This window comes from Malaclemys terrapin, chromosome 23, assembly GCF_027887155.1.
Source record: "Malaclemys terrapin pileata isolate rMalTer1 chromosome 23, rMalTer1.hap1, whole genome shotgun sequence".
NCBI lineage: Eukaryota > Metazoa > Chordata > Testudines > Emydidae > Malaclemys > Malaclemys terrapin.
This window is the reverse complement of record NC_071527.1, coordinates 11,835,163-11,855,445: the sequence shown is the minus strand read 5'-3', so window position 1 is coordinate 11,855,445 and position 20,283 is coordinate 11,835,163. Positions and strand designations below refer to the sequence as shown.

Below are 20,283 nucleotides of genomic sequence, written 5' to 3'. Positions count from 1 at the left end.
GGGGAAGAGAGAGGCCATGGGGATTCAAGAGGCTGTGAATGGGGTGGACCATTTGGGACATGGGGGAGCTGTTAGGGGCTGTTGGGGGATAGTTAGTGAGGTGTTCTGGGTGAATGGGGAGCCATGGGAGATCTGTGGGGATTTTGGGTGAGTGAGGGGCCCCTCAGCAGCTCCTCACCCCCTTCTTCTTGCAGAGAACGTGCCGGAGGAGCTGCGCGACCCCTTCTACACAGACCAATACGAGCAGGAGCACATCAAGCCGCCCGTGACACGCCTGCTGCTCTCCTCAGACATTTACTGCCGGGCCTGCCGCCAGGTGCTGCCCCCTGACGATGCGGCCGCGTCCGCCCCCAAGGACAACGCTGCCCTGCTGGCGCTGCTGGGGCGCCGTGGCCTGGCCCCCACCTACCAGGACAAGGCCGTCAAGGAGGCCGACCTGCGCCAGAAACCCATCAAGATGGTAAGGGCCAGGGTGGAGGGACTGTCTGGTGACTGCTTCAGGGGTGCATGTTCCAGTGCAGTAATGTGGGGGGGGGGTGTCTGTCTAGGGTCCTCCAAAGAGCCTGGGGGGGGGGCAGCTTCCAGACTGCCCCTTGCCCCTGGGGTGTCTCCCTGTGTGCGGGTATGTCCTCTCCAGGGATTTTTCTATGTATTGTGTGGAGAGGGAGCCTCTGCTGCGGAGTGTCCTGTGGTGGCAGGTGCCTGGACACCCAGGACAGTGCATGGTTGTGGGAGGTGCCCAGTGGGGCCTTGGCTGGCTGAGGCTGGAGGGTGCTTGGGGCCCAGGCTGGGCATTGGAAGGGGCAGATGCTGCCAGGGCAGGGAGTGGGAGATGTGGTGCCCCTTGGAGTAGGCTTCTTATGGGGAAGGGCATGAGCCCAGCACTGGGGGAGGCTGATGCATTTTTTGGTGGGAGGGAGCAGGCACCCTGGATTAGGCAGGTCTGCCCCCCCTCTCTGCCCATCCTGGCTGCCGCCTCCCCCTGCAGGCACTGGGCACAGGTCTGGGAAGTGCATTGGCGTCAGGGTGGGGCCTTTACGAGCTGGGATCCTGGCTGACACCTGAACCACCATGGGGGTGGCGGGGGGGGGCGGGGAGGGACCTATCTGCAGGCTGGGTGCTGAGCTGGGGGCCCTGCCTGCTGTGTGTGCTGAGGGGGGGAACTTTCAAACCCAGAGAGGGGCCCCCTCCCCTCCTCAGGCTGGGCCAAGTTGCTGGGTGTCCAGGTGTAAAAGGTAGAGGGGGCTGCTGTCTGGAGGTGTGTGTGTGTGAGAGCACAGGGCTCCTGACTGGGGGCCCCAAGGTGGCACTAGCCAGGGGCTCTGGGAAGTCAGGTCAGCTCTGCTGGGAGCAGCTGCTGTCTGGGCTGGATAAGTCCCAGAGGCTGTGGGGGGAGGGTCTCGCCAGCCTGCTTAAATCCAGGGGTGATCTTGCGGGGAGGGGGTATGCTCCTGTAGCCTGGAGATTAGAAACCCGCCTGTGTGGGGCGGTCGGGGGCCCAGCTGTTGGCGTGGTGAGCTGCTCTCGGATTGCTATTAATGCTGCCCTGGTGATCTGGCTGTAGGGCTCTGGTTCAGGCTGGGAGTGGGGTGTGTATGCTATATATAGAGAGCCACGGCTGGTTCAGAGCCCCGGGGGGAGCGTCCATGCAGGGCACGGTGAGGGCACAACCCAGTTCTCTGGGCCACACACAGCTCTAGGTGGAGGCGGGGGGGGGGGGAATCTCCCGTGTGCCCCCAGCAGGGTTCCTTGGTAGCTGGGCTGCCCTGGGAGGGTATGGGTGGTGCTCAGTGGCGGCACCAAGTCCTGGGCTCCTGGTGCCTGTCTCGAGGCCTGATGCTTCTGGGACCTGCAACCCCTGCAGATGGGGGTGGGCACCCTGGGAGAGCTGGGGTATGGGCAGGGGGACACTGGGCCCTTTTTGGCTTCCCCCTCCCAGCAGGGCTGCTCCACAGACCCCGCGGGGGTGCCCAGTTGCGGCGCAGGGTCGATAGCCAGGCTGGGCTGATTGCTGGGATGGGGCAGTAGGGAGCAGCCCCGCTGGGAGGGAGGGGTGATGGAGTATGGGCTGGAGGAGCCTGCTTCAGCCCTGCCTCCCAGGAGTGGGCAGCTCGGGGCAGGGCTCCCTTGCCCTTCGGGCTGGGCTTCCTGGCAGGGGACTTTTGGGGAGGCGGACGGCTGCGGTTCCCAGCTGTCTAGCCCAGCCTCTAGGGGCGCTATCAGGGCATGAACCTGCCAAGAGTGTCCCAGTCCTGCCTGGCTTTGGCTCCGTGGCTGTGGGGAGGGAGAATGACTCCCTTCAATGCCAGCTGCTGTGCCAGCTGGCCAGGCTGCCCCAGGTCCCTGCACCCTGGCCTGGCTCCCCATCGCTGTCCGAGCAGGCACTGCTCCCCATCCTCGCGGGAGCCTTGCCAGGCCCCTGCTGCCATGGTACTGTAATCCCCATCTCTAAATCCCACAGGGCTGGAGGGGCCCGTCTGCCCAGCAAGACTGCACTGGTCTGTCATCCCCTCCCCCACTGCGTAGCCGAGGCTAGAGAGGGCATTGGCCCAGTGGCCCTGGCTGTGAGGGCTGATCAGCGTGTCCTTCTAGCGCAGACTCTCCACCTCTGCCACAGCAATCGTGCCTCTGGTCCCTGGTGGCTGCTGCTGGCCAGTGACAGACCCCTCATTGGCAGGGGGCTCTTTACATCTTGCATGGGAGGAAATTCTCTCCCTGTTGGGGACTCAGCCGGAGGTTGGGGCTGGAATTGCCTTAAGTGGGTGTGAAAGTTTATGACCTTTGTGAGTATCTCCCCCAGCTAATGGAGCTGACACTGTCCCACTGCGGATGGAAAACATCTGGCTCCTTCTCGGACCCTCCTGGAGATCCAGTGGCAGGCAGTTCTGCAGGCTAACTGGGGTTGATCTCTGTTACCCAGCTGGTGTTTCCTCCAGTCCAAATCCCTGTCAGAAAAGCCCCTTCTTCTCCCCCCCGCCCGCCCCAGTCAGTCTAGGCCAGGGAAAGCGGAGAGCCTAACCCCCGGATACACACAAGAAACCCTTCTTGGGCTGCCTTCTTCAGGAAAGCGAGTGCTCCTTGTGCTCCCCACTGCCTGTCCCATGCCCCGTGGTTCTGCCCTAGGCAGCTCCTTAGGCGATACTGGCATAACACCCCTAATTTGCCCCTGCACAGCCCAGGCCTGGCGAATTTGGGATTCTTCCCCCAGCTGGGGGTTTCAGGGCAGGCTCCGTCTGACACAGTTCTCCAGGGACCTTGACTTGAGCTGCCTCCTGTGTCTGGGATCCACCCCTGCCCCCCCCCCCCCCCCCGGGTGGGGGATGAGGGCCATACGATCTGTCCAGATAGGAAGAGGGGAGCCCAATGCACACTGGAGTCTCTAGGCTTGGTGTGGGCCCTGCCATCGGGGCCTCTGTCACACCCAGGCTGGTGCCCGTGCCTGGCCTATGGGGGATGGGCTCGTGTTAATGATTGACGAGCTGCTGTGTTAGGCAACAGCCAGCCGGATCCCTCCCAGGCTGGGGAGGGAGAGGAGCTGGGAGCTCTGGTACCAGGGTCGGAGCTGCACTAATCGGGTTAAACATTAGCCACAATGGGATGCCAGGGGATCTGTGCAGGGATAATTGGCTTGTGGGAGGATCCTATTACCCTTGTCCGGCAGAGCAGAGGGGGCTGGGACCCTGCTCCTGGGGCACATGGGAGACCTCAGGCAGAGGAAGTGGCACTGGCATGAACCCTGGGACCCTGTCAGCCCAGCCCTGGTGGGGCCCTGCCCTCCCACCCCCTCACTCTCACAGGTTCATATTAATGGCTCCAGCTGGCTCGTCCAACAGCCCCATGGTGCTGGGGAGCCCTGTTGCCCTCAGCCCTGCCCCTCACCCCGGGCTCTGCTTTCACCATCAGCTCCTGAGAATGTAGCCCCAGGTTCCCTGTGCTCCAATGAGGGGAGGGGGTGGGGTGGATGCATGTCTTGATCAGTCCCTGCCAGGTTATGGGGAAGTCGCCCCACTCTGAGGGGGCCTGGTGGAAGTCTCACCTAGTCGGGCTGGGCATGTCACTCTCCTGGGGAGGGGAAAGAGTCACTAGTTGATGAGGGGGAAACTGAGGCACGGAGGCTGAAAGGGTTTGCCTGAGGGGACACAGCCAGTCAGGGGCAGAACCCAGTCTTGACTCCCCTGCTCAAACCACTGGACCCTACTACTCTAAGAGCTGGGAATGGAACCTAGGCGTCCTGGTGCCAGTCTCCTGCTGTAACCATTAGGCCTTGCTCCCTCAGAGCTGCCATTGCCTTCCCCAAGGTATGTAAGCTTGTCGTGGTGCCAGGCCCTACAGCCTAAGTTCAGTGGGCCTGGTGCTGCCATGGCATGGGTTACCTGCAGGCCCTGCCCCAGCACTGAGGTCCACGTCTGGGCTGAGCCCGACAGCAATGCCCTGGAGCTCTAGTATCTGTATGGACCCAGCTGGCTTGGGGCCATTAACCCTCTCGCTCTCCTCTCTTGAGCCTTCCTGACCCTTGGTGCTGACTTGTCAGAGGCCCCCAGCCCCTCTGCAGGCACCTTGAGGCCTGTGGCTGCAGGTATCCTTGGCTGCTCCCAGCCCTGGTCCTGGCCCTGGCGGGGGGCGGGGGGGAGAGAATATGGGGCTCCCTCCCTCTGGCTCTTAAGAGTATTTGTTTGCTCCCCTCCCTGGGCTGGGGTGCATGTCCTGCTCTCTGACTGTGGGCAGTGCCTATGGGGTGAACCTTGGGGGCTGCCCTAACTGGGGAATGGAGGCCCTGTGGCTAGCGATAAGCCTGGTGCAGGGCCCGTTCAAATACCAAGGGCCTGGGCTGACAACTCGCTGGCCAAGCTGAGCCTGCAGCGTGCCAGTGTTGGGGCCAAGGGTGGCTTCTGTGGCAGGGGGTGGGGGGTACCTCTCATGTGTTCACCCAAAACCCTCTTTGCCCCCGCCCCGGTGCCCCAGGCGGGTGTAAATCAGGGGTCTTGTGCCCATGGGAGGGCGGGCATCAGGCTGTTTGGGTTCATGGGGATGAGTGTCTTGGCTGGTGTGGGGTTGGCAGTGGCTCTTTGCGGGGTGGGGTCTCTAGGCTGGGCAAGGCCATGGAGTTGAGGGGAGTGAGGCTGCAAAGGGCAGTGCCTGACAGACCTTTTTCCCCACAGGGCCTGTGGGGGTCTCTAGGTTTTGCCAAGGCACAGGGTTGGCAGGGGTGTGTGTTGGGGGTGTATCTGGTGAGTGTGGTGTCTGATGGTCCCTTCTCCCTGCAGGGTGTTGTCAGTGGGCGGTGAGGGGTGTCTGGGGTGCAGGGTTGATGGCGGGGGGTGGGGGAGTGTCAGTCCCTTCTTGTGGCAGGGCATGTGGGGGAATCTCTGGGTTGGGCCCAGGTGTGGGCCTGGCATAGGGTGTGCTCTCTGGACTGGGTCATGGGGTTGGGATGCATGGCAGGTGAGGATGTGTCTGACAGTCCTGTCTCTCCATGGGAAGCTGGGGCAGGGTAGCATGGGGGGGGGGCGGGGCTGGTGATGGGGTCTCAGGGGCAGTGTCTGATGGTCCATTCTCCTTGCAGGGCGCACACCTGGCAGTGATCGACTCCCTGATGATAGCCTTTGCTGTGGAATCCACCCACTCACTGAGTGCCCCCCCTGGCACCGACCTTGGCGCCAGCTCCTGGGAGCAGAAGCTCCTCTGCTGGGTGGACACGGTACGATGGTGGGATGTTGGGGGAACTGTGGGGGGAGCCATGGCCCCTGGTGCCCTCTAGCTTTGGGATGCTTGTTCCCCAGACACTGCTCTGAGTGGGAGCCCCCATCTGACACAGGGAGTGGTCTCCTGCCACCCTAGAGACTCTGGCCCTCAAGCCCATGCCGAGCTGCCCTCTTCCTGCAGCAGTGGGGGAGGGGCTCTCTCCAGGCTGGGGGGCTCTCCCTGCCCCAGCACAGACTAACCTGTCCCTGTCCCTGTCCCCCACAGGTGAACCGCAAGCTGCAGGAGAGCACAGAGCGTGAGGGCTCGCAGCAGCCAGCGCCTGGCACAGAGGGCCAGGGCCAGTCCCCAGCAAGCGGCCCCAAGGTGGGTCTGTCTAGCACTGTGCGGAGGTCTTCCTATGGGGGAACGAGGGGGTTTGTGTGGGGCCCTCTAATTCAAAGCAGGGTGAGTGGGCAGGGCCACTGCACCATGGCGGGTGGTGTGCTGGGGCCATGGGGTATTCCCGGGGCTTGGTAGCATGAACTCCTTCAGGGAGGGGCTGTGGCTGGTCCCTGGAGGCCATGGACGAACCTATCCCCAGGAGACACCTGCCCTGTTGTGGGAGGGCCCTCCTCCCCCACTGTCCATCCTCAAGTCTGCTGCTGAATGTCCCCTGTGCTTGTGTGTGTGTGTGTGTGTGTGTTTGGGGGGGGGGGGGGGGGGGGGCGGGAGGGATTCTGTGTGCTCTGACCTCCTGGGGGTGATGGGTCCCAGTCTAGCTGCTGCCCCCACGTGCTTCCCTCCCACCCCATGCTTCCCCCTCTGGGCAGCGCTCTCTGGCTCCCAGTGCTGCCCTGGTGGCTGCTGGGTGAGCAAGGGGCAGCTCCGTGCCTGGGGGTGAGCAGAGGTGGGGGGGCATTTCCATGCATTCCTCCTGCACTCAGGGGACCGGAGCGCCCCTCCCCCAGAGCTGGGTATGTAGTTTGCCGTCCCCTGCTGCAGTGCTGCCCTGGGGCAGCTGGCGTGACCCCTGTGTGGCTGCCCGCGGGCCCATGGAGGTTCGCTGTGTGACTCTTCTCTTCTGCGTCTCTCTCTCTCCTCCTTCCTGTGGCCTTTCTCCTTCCTCCGCATCAGTGTCCCACCAGGTGGTACTGGAAACTGGTTCCTGTAAGTGGGTGGTTTATTTACTCTCCCCTCCCCTGAGCCAACTCTGGTGGCCGGGGCCATGTCATGCCAGCGCTGCTGGCTGTGGGTCTGCATGCCAGGAGACCCCCACCCCACCCCGAGCAAAGGATGTTGGGGGGGCCCCAGAGCACTGTGGGAAGGATGGCCCCGGGGAGGGGAGAGGGAGGTGGCAGGCCCCAGGACACTGTTAGAAGGATGGCCCCTGTGGGGGGTGGGAGGAGAGGTAGGGAGAGGCGCTAGGGTACTGTGGGGTATGTGTGGCCCCAGGGCACTGTGCGAAGGATGGCCCCTGGGGTAGGGGGAGGTCCCAGAACCCTGGGGAGGGCAGGCCCCAGAGCACTGTGGGAAGGGTGGCCCCTGTGTGGGTGGTGGTGAAGAGGGGCAGGTCCCAGGGCACTGTGGGGGGTGGAGGAAGAGCCCCTGTGAGGGGTGATGAGGAGAGGCCCCAGCACTAAGGGAAGTTCCTACTCTGGAAGGGGTGATGGCCCAGAGCATTGTGGGAGGGTGCCTGCTGTAGGGAGGCCATTCCTTCTCCACCCCTGGGCTTGGCTCATGGGGGGGAGGGGGGGGGAGAGAAGGGTGTGTGTGTGGAGGAGGCTGAGTCCCCTGGATGCCATCCTGTCCCTTGGGGGTGGAAGGCAGCATCCTCAATGGTCTAGGTGGGGCTCTCTTGGGTGGTGAGTCTGCTGGGCTCAGACCAGAAGATGCCCTGTCAGACCCCATTGTGGGGGATTTCTGCTGGGGGGTGGCGGGTGGTGCCTATCGCTAGAGGCCAGCAGATGGTGGTGAATGCATCCCAGCATCCTTTGCTCACAACTCCTCCTTCCCTCTCCCTCCCCCCCCCCGCCGCCGCCCCATGTATCCCCTTCTTCAGTCTCTTAGCTTCTTACACACAGGTCTGTGGCATCTGCTCCGCTGAGCGGGGTGGGGGGTGAATCCCCTCCTGGTGGCTGGGAAGGGAGGGGCATTGCCTGGTTCTTGCCAGGTTCAGGATCCATGTGGGGGGAGGGTCAGGTAAGGGTACATAGGACTGTCCAGCCTGTGACCCCCAAAACGGACCCTATGGCTGCACTGGGGAGAGTTGGGTTCAGTAATGAGCTAAGAGACCCAGGAGAGGGGGAGTCAGACAGCCAATCAAAAGCAGCATGCTGGTCACATGACACATTTCCCCCCTTCTCTTTTCTTGCTCTTATCCCCCTCTAGGGGTTAGGGCCTCCAGTGCTCTGGGGTCCAGGCTACAAGCAGGAGGGTCCCCACCCCCCAGGGTTAGGTTAGCACTGGGTTAGTTGGGCTATAGGGAGGCATCTTTGCAGGGACCCCAGCTGCATGTTAGGAGAGGGCCACCCTGGGGCAGGCTCAGAAGGCAGTGCCCCAGAGGGAAGGGCTGTAGAGTGGCGCCCCCCACAGGCCTGGCCAGGCAGCAGCTCCCTCCCTGTGGCGCTCTCTCCAGCAGCCGCTGGGCCCCCGCATTGACCAGGCTTTCTCTTTCCTTTGCTGTTGCATCCAGCATGCCATCGCTTTTTGTTTGAAGGAGTCGGGGAGTAAACCTCCTGTGGTAACGTATCACTCAGTGCCTGTGCCCTGCTGTGCCCGCTGCTGCGTGCCTGCCGCACCCACTGAGTTTGTTTTTGTTGTGTTCCATCCCCTGCCCGGGGGGGCTGGTTATTCCTCCTGCAATGCCCCTGCCCCCAGCAGCAGGCCCTGCCCACGCTGAAAAGCTTGGAAGTGCAGTGGCCTCCGGGCCTGATGGGTTGGCCTGAATGACAGGGGCATCACTTGCTATGGGGCAATAGGGGCAGCTCCCCCAGATCTTGGTTTGCTCCCCCCAACTTTTCATAGGTCTGTGCTCCACTATGTGTCTCCCCCCCTGACTTTGCAGGATACAATAGAGTCACATGTAATAGTCTATGCTAAGGAAGCTTTGTCCCCCAAAGGCTGCCCCTGGGCAGCGATAGGGTGTTTGCACAGGCCTAGCGTCATGGTGCCATCTAGTGGCCGCAGCCCACCCAGTGGCCAAGAGCTTGCGTCTTGACAGGGGGTCCCTCCTAGTTCTGAAGGTCCCAGGTTTGATTCCCTGTGCCAGCATACACACCACTGTGCCTCCCTCCCCAGGTTAGATATGGGGTGGCCCAGGTGATGGACACCCCCGGAGGAGCTGCCCCAAGCTGGGGACGGGCAGCCGTGTGTTTGGCTGAAGTGTCCATCACCACCCCTGCTAGGGAACGGTAAGCCCCATGGACTCTGCTTTCCACCAGCGGGGATGCCGTTGCAAGGGAGCAGCACAGGATGGATTGGCACCCCCAGCCTATGTCAGGGAGGTGGGGGAGTCTGGTTCACAGGCCCATGGGGCCGCTGGGCTGTAATGGAGCAGCTGGTGGCTCCTGGACCAGACTGCCCTCCCCCCATTCCGATAGGGTCTCCTGACCCCCTTCTGTTGGGGTCCTGCAGCGTCTAGGCTGTGGTGTGTTGGAGGGGGCAGGGATTCCCCATGCAATGTTGCTGGGGTGGGGGAGCTCTCCCTCCCCAGCCCCTGCCAGGGGCTCATTGCAGCAGGAATAACAGGGCATCCCATAACTTTTTTTTTTTTTTTTTTGGTCCTCCTTTTTTTCATGCCTTCGCAAGGCTGTCTGTCTGGCCCGCTGGCCGTCTGTCTGTTGGATGTGCCCCTCCCCTGCTGTAGTTGCACGCTCCTGCCCTGCTCGGCTCTGTGTGCCTGTCCCTGCGCCGGGCTGCTGGCTGTCGTCTCGTCTCCTGTGCTCGAGTGGCGAGTGTTGTCGTGACCTGAGGGCAGGACGGGAAGGGGTGTCCTGTTCACCCAGCTGGGGCCTCTCAGTGCAGGGGGGCCTGGCCCAGAGTGGGGGCCCCCGGCTTGTCTTTCCTGCTTTCCTCCCTCCATGCCAGGCCTGTGGGGCAGTAGGGCAGCCCTAGACTCAGGGGCAGGGCTATTGTGTTGAGCTGCCCCCAAACGCCTTCCTCCCCATGATGGGCAGGGGGTGCTGTGTGCTGCGGGGGGGGGGGGGGGTAGCATCCCCAGGTCACAGCTCATCCTGGCTGCTCTGCCCCGTGGGACCCCAGCCACAGCCCCCCTGCCCTGAGGGAGCCTGGTCCCTCCCAGCACGAAGCCTTTTCCCGATGCCCCATATGGGAGGGGGAGCTGTTCTGGGATGAGTGGACCTTTCTCAATGGGGTGCTGGGGGCACGGGGAAGAAGAGCCCTGGAAGAGGGAACCCAAGGCTGGGTGTGAATGGGGGCACTACTGGTCTGCTGAGCCATAGAGACCCCTGTGGGGGGTGGGGGCTGGGAGAATAGGGGGTCTGTAGCTAGCATGCTGGGGACAGCTGGAGTGATGGGAGGGGGCAGGGTCACTGGACAGTTGAGGGCCTCTGACCTGAGAGGGTGGTGGGTAGAGCGGAGGAGCCTGCAATGCCACTGGCTTTGCAATCCCCCCCCCCCCCGCCCCGTGGGGGGGCACCCTCCAGCTCTTCACCCCCCTCTCTCTCTGCTCTGGGCAGATCCGGTACCGGAAGGACAAGGTGCTGCCCAAACAGACGCCCTGCTTCACACCCGTCCTGGGCATGAAGGACTTGGCCAACGGGGGTGCCATCGCCGCCACCATCCACTATTACTGCCCTGATGTGGTGCGTCTGGAGGGTGAGTTCAAATGTGGGGCTGGACTAAGGATGGGGTGCCAGGCAGTGATGGGTTGGGAGCCTGGGGGCTGTGCTGGCTGCGTGGGGCAGTCCTGGGGCTGGGAGGGGGAGGGGTGGGGAGCCTGGCTGGGGAGGGGCAGGTCGGGCAGGGCAGTCCCTGGGGCCAGGAGGGGGAGGGTGGGTCTGGGGGGCAGTCCCCAGGGCAGCACTCATGCCCCACTCCCTGCAGACGTGTGCCTGAAGGAGACCATGTCGGTGGCCGACAGCCTCTACAACCTGCAGCTCATCCAGGAATTCTGCACAGAGTACCTGGGCAGCTGCTGCCCCCTGGCTTTGGAGGACCTGCTCTATGTGCCCCCAGTGCTGAGGGTGAGTGGGGTTGGGGTTGGGGAGGCCTGAGCCAAGGTGCCCCCAGCATGTGGGCAGTGCCCTGTGCAAGGGAGACTTGCTCCAGCTGGTGTGGGAGCTTGGGGCGGGGGGATGGAGCTCATTGAAGGGAGCCATGGGTACTTGCGTGCAGTGGGGTGGCTGGTTCGGACTCACCCTGGCAGGACACCCCTCCTATACTGGTGCGAACTTTGGGGCCAGGTTAAACATAACCATAAAGCCCTGGGCTCTGGCTTTCTAGGGACGGGGGGCTCTGCCCAGCTCTCTGACTGCAGCCCCCCCACCTGCGCCCCTTGCTCTCCACTGAGGCAGAAGGGTGCGGATTAGCCAGCCTGGCGGAACAGCCCAGCTTGGTCCTAATGAGGCCTTGGCCGGCGCCTCCGGCTGCGCTAATTGGGGCTGTGCAGCCTGGCACAAAGGGCCCCTTCTGGGCTGGGCCCGGGACTGGTGCCCCCAGCCCTGGAGTCCCTGCTGTGCTCACGGTTGCCTTGGTCTGGGGGGGGGGGGCACCCTGCTCCTCCTGGTCTGCACACCCCTGTGGGGAGGGGGGGAATGGGGAGTCCATCCTCTCTCTCTCCTGGCTAGGGGGGGGAATCTTATTGCTTTGGCCTCTTTGGCACATGTGAACAGCTATTCTGCCCCCCCTGCAGATCAACATTGGGGTGTTCCTGGCTGAGCTCTTCCTGTGCTTCGAGGTGCTCAAGCCGGACTTTGTGCGCCCCAAGGAGCTGAGGGGACTCAAAGGTACCAGGGGGCCCTGTCAGTCCCTGCTGGGCCAGGCTAAGTCTGGGGGGATGGTGTCTCGTCTCCTCCAGACATCACCCTGGGGCAAAGGTGCCTCTAATCTCTCCCCTTTGGCTGGCACTGTACCCCCCCCGATCACAGTTGGGTACGGGGGGGCTGGGGAGCCCTGTCTGAAAAGGGCAGATATCTCCTGCCTGGGGTCCAGCTTAGGATATCCTGCTGACTGCTCCTGGAAGATGTGGGGGGTTCATTGCATCCCCCAGCCATGGGGAACTTCCTTCCCCCCCGCTCCCTTCCAGCCACCTTGTCCGGGCTGTGGCTGCTGCTCCCTGGCCAAGGTCGGGGCGGGGGAGGAGTGGGAGTGGAGCATGCTGGGAGCTGGCTCAGCCCAGCCCCAGAACAAAGGCCCTGTGTTGGCGAAGCCCTTTGAAGGACCTTGGCTGCTGTTCAGGTTGGGGTTGTGGGGCTGGCAGCCTGGCCTGGGCGGATGCCACCCATGCCCGTCCCCCAGGAGTGGCTGGGGGCAGAGACTCATGCTCCCTGCCTGCCTTCCAGATCCGCCTTCAATGAGCGACTCCCTGACACCCACCAGTGGGAACAGCAATAGGTGAGTCTTGGCACCCCTGCCGCCTGGCATGGTGGGCAGGTCTTGCTGTGGTACCCTAGGAGCTAGTGAGTGAGGGGCAGGGGGTGCTCTCCCCTGGCAGTCAGTGCTGGCCCCAGTGCGGCACTAGGGGGTGCTCTCCCCTGGCAATCTGTGCGGCACTAGGGGGCGTTGCAGGGGGCGCTTTCCCCTGGCAGTCAGTGCTGGCCCCAGTGTGGCACTAGGGGGCGCTCTCACCAGGTCACTTCTGTCTGACTGGACTGGTAGCACTGGGTCATTCTCTCCTGCTGAGCTCTTGATGACTCTTCCATAAAGCTGGTGGGTCTCGGAGGTATTGTGGAGCCTGACCTCTCTTCACCCCCTTGGAGCTCGGGAGGTTCCTCTGGGCTGTGCTGGGGGGCTGGAGTCTCTGCTAGGATGCTGTTTTCCAGGCCCAGGCTGGGCTCGTACTAATGCCATGACTCGCCTGCCAGCTTAAATAGGGCCTGGGCAGGATCAGCTGTGACCCACTAGGGGACTCCTGCAGCCATTGGTTTGTCCCCCCCTCTGGGGGCAGCGAGTGTATCATGATTGGGGAGGAGGAAAGTGTGTGTGTGGGGGGGGGGGGGGGGGGATTGATACGGAGGCAGTTTCCTCCTCCACCCAGGAAGAGAAACGTTCAGTGGGGTTGTGAGACTGGACTGCCCCTCCCCCAAAAGAAAACACCCTCTTCTCCCCCTCCCCCCCTCCAAACAATTGGATTTTTTTTTCCAATTAAGTGGGTTTTTGTTCCTCAACCTGGGTCTCCTCAGAACAGGATATTGGCTCAAAACAGCTGTGGGAGTTCCTGGCAGAGCCCTCCCAGAGCTGGGGATCGAACCCAGGAGTCCTGACTCCCCACTCCTGCTCTAACCACTAGCCCCCACTCCATTCCAGGACCCAGGAGTCCTGGCTTATGAATCACGGCTCTCCCTGCCATCCTGACCAGAGCTTCATTTAGTTAACTTCCTGCCAGGGCAGAACTGGAATGAAATTAGTTTGTAAAATCCAGTCTGAGTCTGGCTGACTTCCGCCCCAAATCACTGCCCCTGCTAGGCTGCGACCCAGGCAGAGCTCCCCCTGGTGAATGCCTGTGTGACGACATCCCCAGCAGTGGGATACACCATGTTCGCCATACCCAAAGCCAGGAGCCCGCTGGTGGGCTGGCACAGGGTGCCTATGGGTGCTGCTCAGATGTCTCCTCTGGGGCCAGGTGGTGCTGAGCTGGCACCTGTGGCTCAGGTGTGATCTAATGTGCTCCAGCCTCATGTGTGGTCTCTCTTGCAGTGGTTCCCCGGTGTTCAGCTTCCTACACCCGCTCCTGCCAGGCGGGCAGCCGCAGTCCCCGCTCAGAGGCTCGCTAGGTGAGATGCCCTGCCCTCCACGGGGGATGGGGGTCGGCAGGGCCAGTGTAACCACTAGGCGGCACCAAGATTTGGGGGTGCCAAAAAGCGGTGCCTCCCATTTTTTTTTTTACGCTACAGTGGAGTCACATCTTACATGGGGGTTAGGTTCTAAGGTCAGCACGTAAGAGGAAAATCACATATAGTGAAAATTACCGTAAAGTACAGTATACCCTAGAACCGGGGTCCTCAACCTACCAAAGGTGGCATGCAAGCCTTTTTATTGCAAGCTACGGGCCCCGGCCGCTGCTGAGCTCGCCGGCCTGGGTTCTGTTCACTGAGCGGGCTGGCGGCCGGGACCCCAGCTGGCAGGAGCCGGCAGACGGAACCCCAGACCGGCAGCTCCGCTCAGACTGCTGCCGGCCTGGGTGAACCCAGGGTTCCGTCCGCCGGCCTGGGGTTCCGTTCACCGGATCCTGCAGCCTGCCATTTAAAAAAAAAATCGGCTTGCCTGCCGTAGGTTGAGAAGCCCTGTTCTAGTGCATGCTGTGTGTACTGTACTTTATGGTAACTTTCACTATACGTGATTTTCCTCTTACGCGCTGACCTTAGAACCTAACCTCTGCGTAAGATGTGACTCCACTGTATTCATTTTTGAAAGTTTTTTATAATAAGCGATGTTCCGGGGGAGGGGAGGCGCAAGGTGGAAGTTTTGCCTAGGGCGCAAAATATCCTTGCACTGGCCCTGGGGGTCGGGGAAGGCTCCAGCTATTGCTGGGGCTGTGTGGGGTTCAGGCCTGGTCTGACCTTAGCTGGGGGTACGCTCCCCTGACCGATGCCTGCTGTCTGTGAGAGTCCCTAGCTAGGAGCTTCAGAGCCCCCATAGGGGAAAAAATGGGGGACCTCCAAGGCTCACCTAGCTTGATCTGGCCCTAACCCCTTGAGTTGGCATCCAGGTCCCTGTGCTGCCCCATGGCACATAAGGGTGTAGAGAGAGGCATTGTAACGCCCTCAGCCCAGGTCCCTATAGACCCAGTCCCTGCCCCAAACCATCCTGGAGGGGGCTGGGGACAGTTCTGGCTTATTCTAGGGGGGGCATGGGGTGGATCGGGGGTGGATGCTTCTGGGGTGGGGGCTGGGGTGGATGGATCTGAGTCATCCTAGAGGGCTGGCAGGCTGGGGTCCCAAGGTGTTGGGGTGGGTCTGAGCCATTCTGTGAGGTCCCTAGATGGTTTTGGGTTGGGGGCTATGGGCCATCTGAGAGGGTGGGGTTCTGAGGGTTGGGATGCTCTGGGCTATTGCAGCAGGGGGCTGATGTGAGGTCCCAAGGGCTTGGGGGCTCCAGGCTGTCTGGGGGGTTCTGTGTGACCATAGCTCTGTGCCCCAGGTTCCATGCACCACTCTACCTCAATGTCCCATGTGGAGGGCGGATTTGGCAAACCCTGGAGCAAGAAACAGCTGAGGTGAGGCAGGAAGGGGCTGAGTGGGTGGGGAGCATCGCAAGTGTGGGGGCTGGGCCAGGAGCTGGGTGTTGGGCCCTAACCCTTGGTAGGGGTGGGGATGGGGATACGGGAGGTGGAGCCTTCCCCCAGCTCAGCCCAGCCCATCCCACCCCACCCCCAGCTCTGTGCAGGGGCCAGAGCTGGCACATGTGGCCTGGGGAGGGGTTGTTTCTCCATAGCCAGACCCTGGCCCCCTGCTGTCCTCGCAGTCCTCTGTGATCTGTGCAGAGGGCAGGGCCTGTTCCACTCTGGGGTGGGCATGGTAACGTGGGGCCCATCCCTTTCTGGGGGCAGGGCCTGTCTCTGGCCAGCCCCTCACCCCTCCTTTCCCTGCAGCCATCCGCTGTCGCAGGCCGTGTCATTTAGCATCCCCTTTGGGCTGGACAGTGACGTGGACATCGTGATGGGGAACCCCGTGGGCATGCTGCGCTCCATCAGCTCGGACAGCTTGGCACCTGTGCCCACCCGCTTGGCCCGCTCCCCTGGCCCCCTCCCCGAGGACGCTGCCCAGCGGCTGGCCAAGGACGAGGCCCCCAATGGGCTGTTGGCTCCACACCGGACAGTGCACAAGGTGGCGCTGTCTGCCAAGGGGGTTGTGGAGCGCGAGGGCCCCCCCGTGGAGAACGGGCTGGCGGACGGGTACCCCGACCTGCCCACCATTGAGGAGGCCCTGCAGATCATCCACAGCAGCGAGCGCCTGCACCCCGAGGGGGCGGCCGACGGCTTCTACCTGCATTCGCCAGAGCCAACCAAGCCCACCCAGGCGCCAGAGCCCCCGCCAGCGCTGGCTGTCTACCGCTTCCACAGTGGGCCCCCCAACGGGCGTGCTGAGGGCCCCACCCCCCCCGGGGACGGCAGCTTGGACTCGGACGCTGAGGACCCTGCCCGCCTGCCTGGCACCAAGGACGACACCTCCTCGGGCCTGAGCTCGCTGAGCTCCCAGCCCGACAGCGCAGGCTCCTCAGGTGCTGGCGTGCGCATGACCAGCTTCGCCGAGCGCAAGAAGAAGCTGGCGGCCCCTGAGGGCAAGGCCTTGCAGAAGAGCACCGGTGAGAGCTCGGAGGCAGGCCTCGTGCCCCCTGAGGACAGTCCTGGCCGCAGCCCTGCCCTGAGCTCCGAGATGAGCCAGCTGGGTGCCCGGCTGGAGGAGAAGCGCCGCGCCATTGAGGCGCAGAAGAAGCGCATCGAGGCCATCTTTGCCAAGCACCGCCAGCGTCTGGGCAAGAGCGCCTTCCTGCAGCTCAAACGCAGGGAGGGGGGGGAGGAGGAGGAGGAGGAGGGGGAGGCCAAGCTGTCGCTGGAGGAGCGGCTGGCCCGGCTGGAGGCAGAGGAGGACGGGGGCAGCCTGCAGGTGCAGGCTGAGGAGGAGGGGCCAGGCCAGGGCCGCCTGGAGAAGCAGGTGACGTTCTCGCCGGAGATCAAGGGGGCCCCACTGGACGAGAACCTGGGCGATTACAACCGGGCCGTGGCCAAGCTGAACACGGCGCTGAGCTCCCTGCAGCTGGACATGCACCGCCTGAGCCAGCAGCAGCAGCGCCTGCTCCAGGAGAAGAAGCCCAGCCAGGCCTGGGTCATCCCGGCCCCCAAGGGCCCCACCCCACGGGCCAGCCGGGAATTCGTGCCACCCCGCTCCGTGGAGCTCTCGTCCTCTTCGCCCTCACCTTCCCCCTCCCGTAAGCCCCCCGTCCCCGCTGCGCCCCGCTCGCCCCAGCCAGCCCCCAAGAAGGCTGCCCCCACGCCCCCCAAGAGTCCCAAGCATGCCCGGCCTGTGGAGCTGAAGCTGCCTCCCCTGACGCGGGTGCTGACGCCTCCCCACAACGTGGACACCCTGCCCCACCTGCGCAAGTTCTCGCCCAGCCAGGTGCCCATGCAGACCCGTTCCTCCATCCACTTCTCGGAGGAGGTAGCTGGGCCGGAGCAGACGCTTGAGTTCCCTGAGCTGGAGACCCAGGGCAACCTGCGCCCTGTGGCTTCCGTGGTGCCGCAGGGCGGGATGGGCAGTGCCCGGGTGTCTGGGGACGGCACCAGTGATGTGTCCTCGCCGGGCGAGCGGCGGAGCAGCCTCATTGAGATCCCACTGTCCAGCCTCCAGGCTGAGGAGGGTGACGGGGACGACTCGCTGGAGGAGTCGCTGACCGAGGTGATGGATGCGGAGCCACGGGCTGGCCTGGGATTCTTTTTCAAGGTGAGAGCTAGGCCACATGGACAGAGCCACACATCCCCGCTGCCCCAGGGTACCCCTCCCATGGCCCATCACTGGGCTGCCTGCCAGAGCCACTCAGGACAGCAACCTGCCATTGTCACAGAAGCCCTGGGTTGGGAGTGCTCCTCTCTGGGGAGGGGGGAGCAGGGAATGGGACACAGGGCCTTTCCCCTCTAGGGGGCTGTCATGGAGTGTCGGGGGGAGTTAGGGTCCTGCATCCCCCTCTTCCTGCGATTCACCGTGACTCTCAGCCAGCCAGTAAAACCGAAGGCTTATTAGACGACAGGAACGCAGTCCTAAGCAGAGCTTGTGGGTACAACCAGGACCCCTCGGCCAGGTCCCTCTGGGGGGCAGGGAGCTTAGACCCCAACCCTGGGGGGTTCCCTCCATTTTTCCAGCCAGCTTCAAACTGAAACTCCCCTGCAGCCGTTTCCTTCCACTCTCCCCCTGGCTTCTCCTCCAGCCTTTGTTCAGTTTTCTGGGCAAAGGTGTTACCTGACCCCATCCCCCTCCTGGCTCAGGTATTGTCCCTCAAGTAAAGTCACCCCCTGCTCTCCCATTCCCCATGCAGACAGTCCCCGTAAAACTAGATGACCTTCCCAGGTCAGTCTGCCCCGCTCCCTACTGCTCTGGCCGGCTGTGTCAGGAATGGCACATGGGGCCTTTCCCCTCTAGGGGTGCTGTCCCCAGCACCGGGAGACTTGCTGGTTCAGGCTTCTGTGGGGTTCCCTCCCCCTCCCCTTGGGCTCTCTTGGGTCACAGCCAGCTCGTTCCTCTAGGGAAATCCTGGGGCTGCTGTTTTTGGCTCCCTGCCTGCCCCAGGTGCCTCCTCTGAGCAGCTCCTCCCCTAGGGTCTGCAGCAGGGGGCTGGCTGGGATGCAGTCCTGCCCTTCTGGTGCTGTGGCGTTGACTGGTGGCTGGGCTGGGGGTCGCTCCTGTCCCAGTGGGCCATGTGGGGGCAGTGCTATGGGATGTTAGCTAACCCTTTTGGATTCTGCCACGATCAGACTATTGCAGTGGTTGTGAAAGTTTTGTCCTGGTGACCCCTTTCACATGGCAAGCCTCTGAGTAAGGACCCCCCCCTCCTTATAAACTATGAACACTTCTTTATATGTTTAACACCATTATAAATGATGGAGGCAAAGCGGGGTTGGGGTGGAGGCTGACAGCTCATGACCCCTTGAGGGGTCCCAACCCCCAGTTTGAGAATCCCTGGACTATTGCCTAGAACACATTGTGGAGGGATGCGGGTGTAGGGTCCATGGGAGTTGGGCACCTTAGAATCTTTGGATCTGGGTCTAGTTATTGTCTTTTTTTGCTTAACTCCCACATGCTGGGGCTGCATGGGGGACACTGCAGGGGATTAACTGACCTGAGAGCAGCCAAGGGATCTGGGCCTCATGCTGCCGTCCAGCTCTCGCAAGCCATAGCTGTAGGACTGCCTAGGAAATGACACATTCCCCTGGGGAACTCCTTGCCTCAGGATAGTGCCCAGGGCAGGCGCTTAGCTGGCTCTGAGGGTTAGATATTGGTCTGGGTAACACCACTGCTGTTACAGGCCTGGATGGTCAGTATTTGCCCCTGAGCAGGGTGGCTTCCTGCCCCTCCCTCTGAAGCAGCCGGGCCGTGGCCCGGCTTGGCCATGGGCTGGGATAGCTGGACCCTGCCCTCAGCTGTGTGGCTTTCTGGGGCCCCTGGGGCTGATGCTGAGGCCAGTGGAGCTGGCAAGTGGGTGGGAGTGGTGGGATACCCAGGATGCACTAGAGACTTGTTCTGGCTTCATGGGGATGTGCCTACCCTCCCTGGAGCTGTGGCAGCACCCCATGTCCAGTGCTGCCCTCTGTGCCTGGTGCCTGTTGTCCCAGGGGCTGCTGTGTGCCCACATACCACCCATCACTGTTACCTGCAGACCCCGGCCCTCCCTGCTCACTAGCTCTGTCCCTGCCCAGGATGACGAGAAGCCGGAGGACGAGATGGCCCAGAAACGGGCCAGCCTGCTGGAGCGCCAGCAGCGGCGCAATGAGGAGGCGAGGCAGCGCAAGCAGTGGCTGGAGGCTGAGAAGGAGCAGAAGGAGGAGGCAGCCAGGTGGGCAGGGGGGAGTTGAGGAGCAGGGGCAGTGTCAGGGAAGGAGCCCATGTCAGGTGGGTGGAGGCAGGTGCCAGGATGACACCCAGGGGGAGTGCATGACCGGGTGGTGCCGGGGGGGGGGGGGGGGCTGGGCCACAGTGGGGTGGAGCCCAGGTCTACAGGCACCCAGGAGTGGGTGGGTGGGGGGCTGGTCTGAACAGCACTGGGGTGGTGCCAGGTGGGGGAGGGGGGGTTCAGGGAGCCCTACAGCAGGGCTGGCTGTGGGGCTTTGGGGCAGAGCCCAGCCCCTCATGGCCATACTCCCTGTGCCAGGCTGCAGACAGAGGAGCACCCACGGCCGGAGGAGGAAGCAAGCCCGCGGCGCGGTGACTTCACACGCCAGGAGTACCTGCGGCGCCACCAGCTGAAGCTCATGGAGGACCTGGACAAGGTGCTGCGGCAGAAGCCAACCACGGTGCGCGCCCTCAAGAAGGGACGGCCCAAGACGGTGTTCTGTGACGACTCGGCCCTGGCCCGCAGCCCGGTCAAGGGGCTCCTCGGTACGGCTGAGGGGAGAGGGTGGTTCATGGACAGTGGGGGTAGGGGGAGGTGGGTTCATGGGAGCCACCCCTTGCCCAGCTCACGCAGCCGAACTACCTACTCCAGGACCTGGAAGGCCCAGGAGTCGAGTCTGACTTAACTTTGGCAGGGAGGTGCCTGTTTGGCGGGCTGGGGGGGGATGTTTTGGGCGCTGTCTGACTGAGCTCTCTGCCCCCCCCCCCAAGGATCCAGGCTCAGCAAGGTGTACTCCCAGTCGACCCTGTCCCTCTCCACCGTGGCCAACGAGCCTGGGAACTCGCTGACTGTCAAGAGACCCTCCAGGTGAGAGCATGGGGG

General features: G+C 63.0%; 1 protein-coding gene across 4 annotated transcripts in view; it reads left to right on the top strand.

The window, feature by feature from the left end:
• Window positions 1-20,283, top strand: part of CAMSAP3 (calmodulin regulated spectrin associated protein family member 3) — a 35,794-nt gene that overhangs the window by 12,862 nt on the left and 2,649 nt on the right. The window contains exons 2-16 of one of the 4 annotated variants that reach the window (XM_054012597.1): window positions 195-460; window positions 5,564-5,698; window positions 5,968-6,066; window positions 6,817-6,849; window positions 8,375-8,422; window positions 10,380-10,518; window positions 10,747-10,886; window positions 11,555-11,648; window positions 12,204-12,255; window positions 13,558-13,634; window positions 15,001-15,076; window positions 15,452-17,300; window positions 19,268-19,404; window positions 19,720-19,946; window positions 20,172-20,268. In XM_054012597.1, coding sequence (XP_053868572.1) covers window positions 195-460; window positions 5,564-5,698; window positions 5,968-6,066; window positions 6,817-6,849; window positions 8,375-8,422; window positions 10,380-10,518; window positions 10,747-10,886; window positions 11,555-11,648; window positions 12,204-12,255; window positions 13,558-13,634; window positions 15,001-15,076; window positions 15,452-17,300; window positions 19,268-19,404; window positions 19,720-19,946; window positions 20,172-20,268 — 3,469 coding nt within the window. The remainder of the gene's footprint in view (window positions 1-194; window positions 461-5,563; window positions 5,699-5,967; window positions 6,067-6,816; window positions 6,850-8,374; window positions 8,423-10,379; window positions 10,519-10,746; window positions 10,887-11,554; window positions 11,649-12,203; window positions 12,256-13,557; window positions 13,635-15,000; window positions 15,077-15,451; window positions 17,301-19,267; window positions 19,405-19,719; window positions 19,947-20,171; window positions 20,269-20,283) is intronic. The other 3 variants (XM_054012599.1, XM_054012600.1, XM_054012601.1) reach the window with 3 other exon arrangements.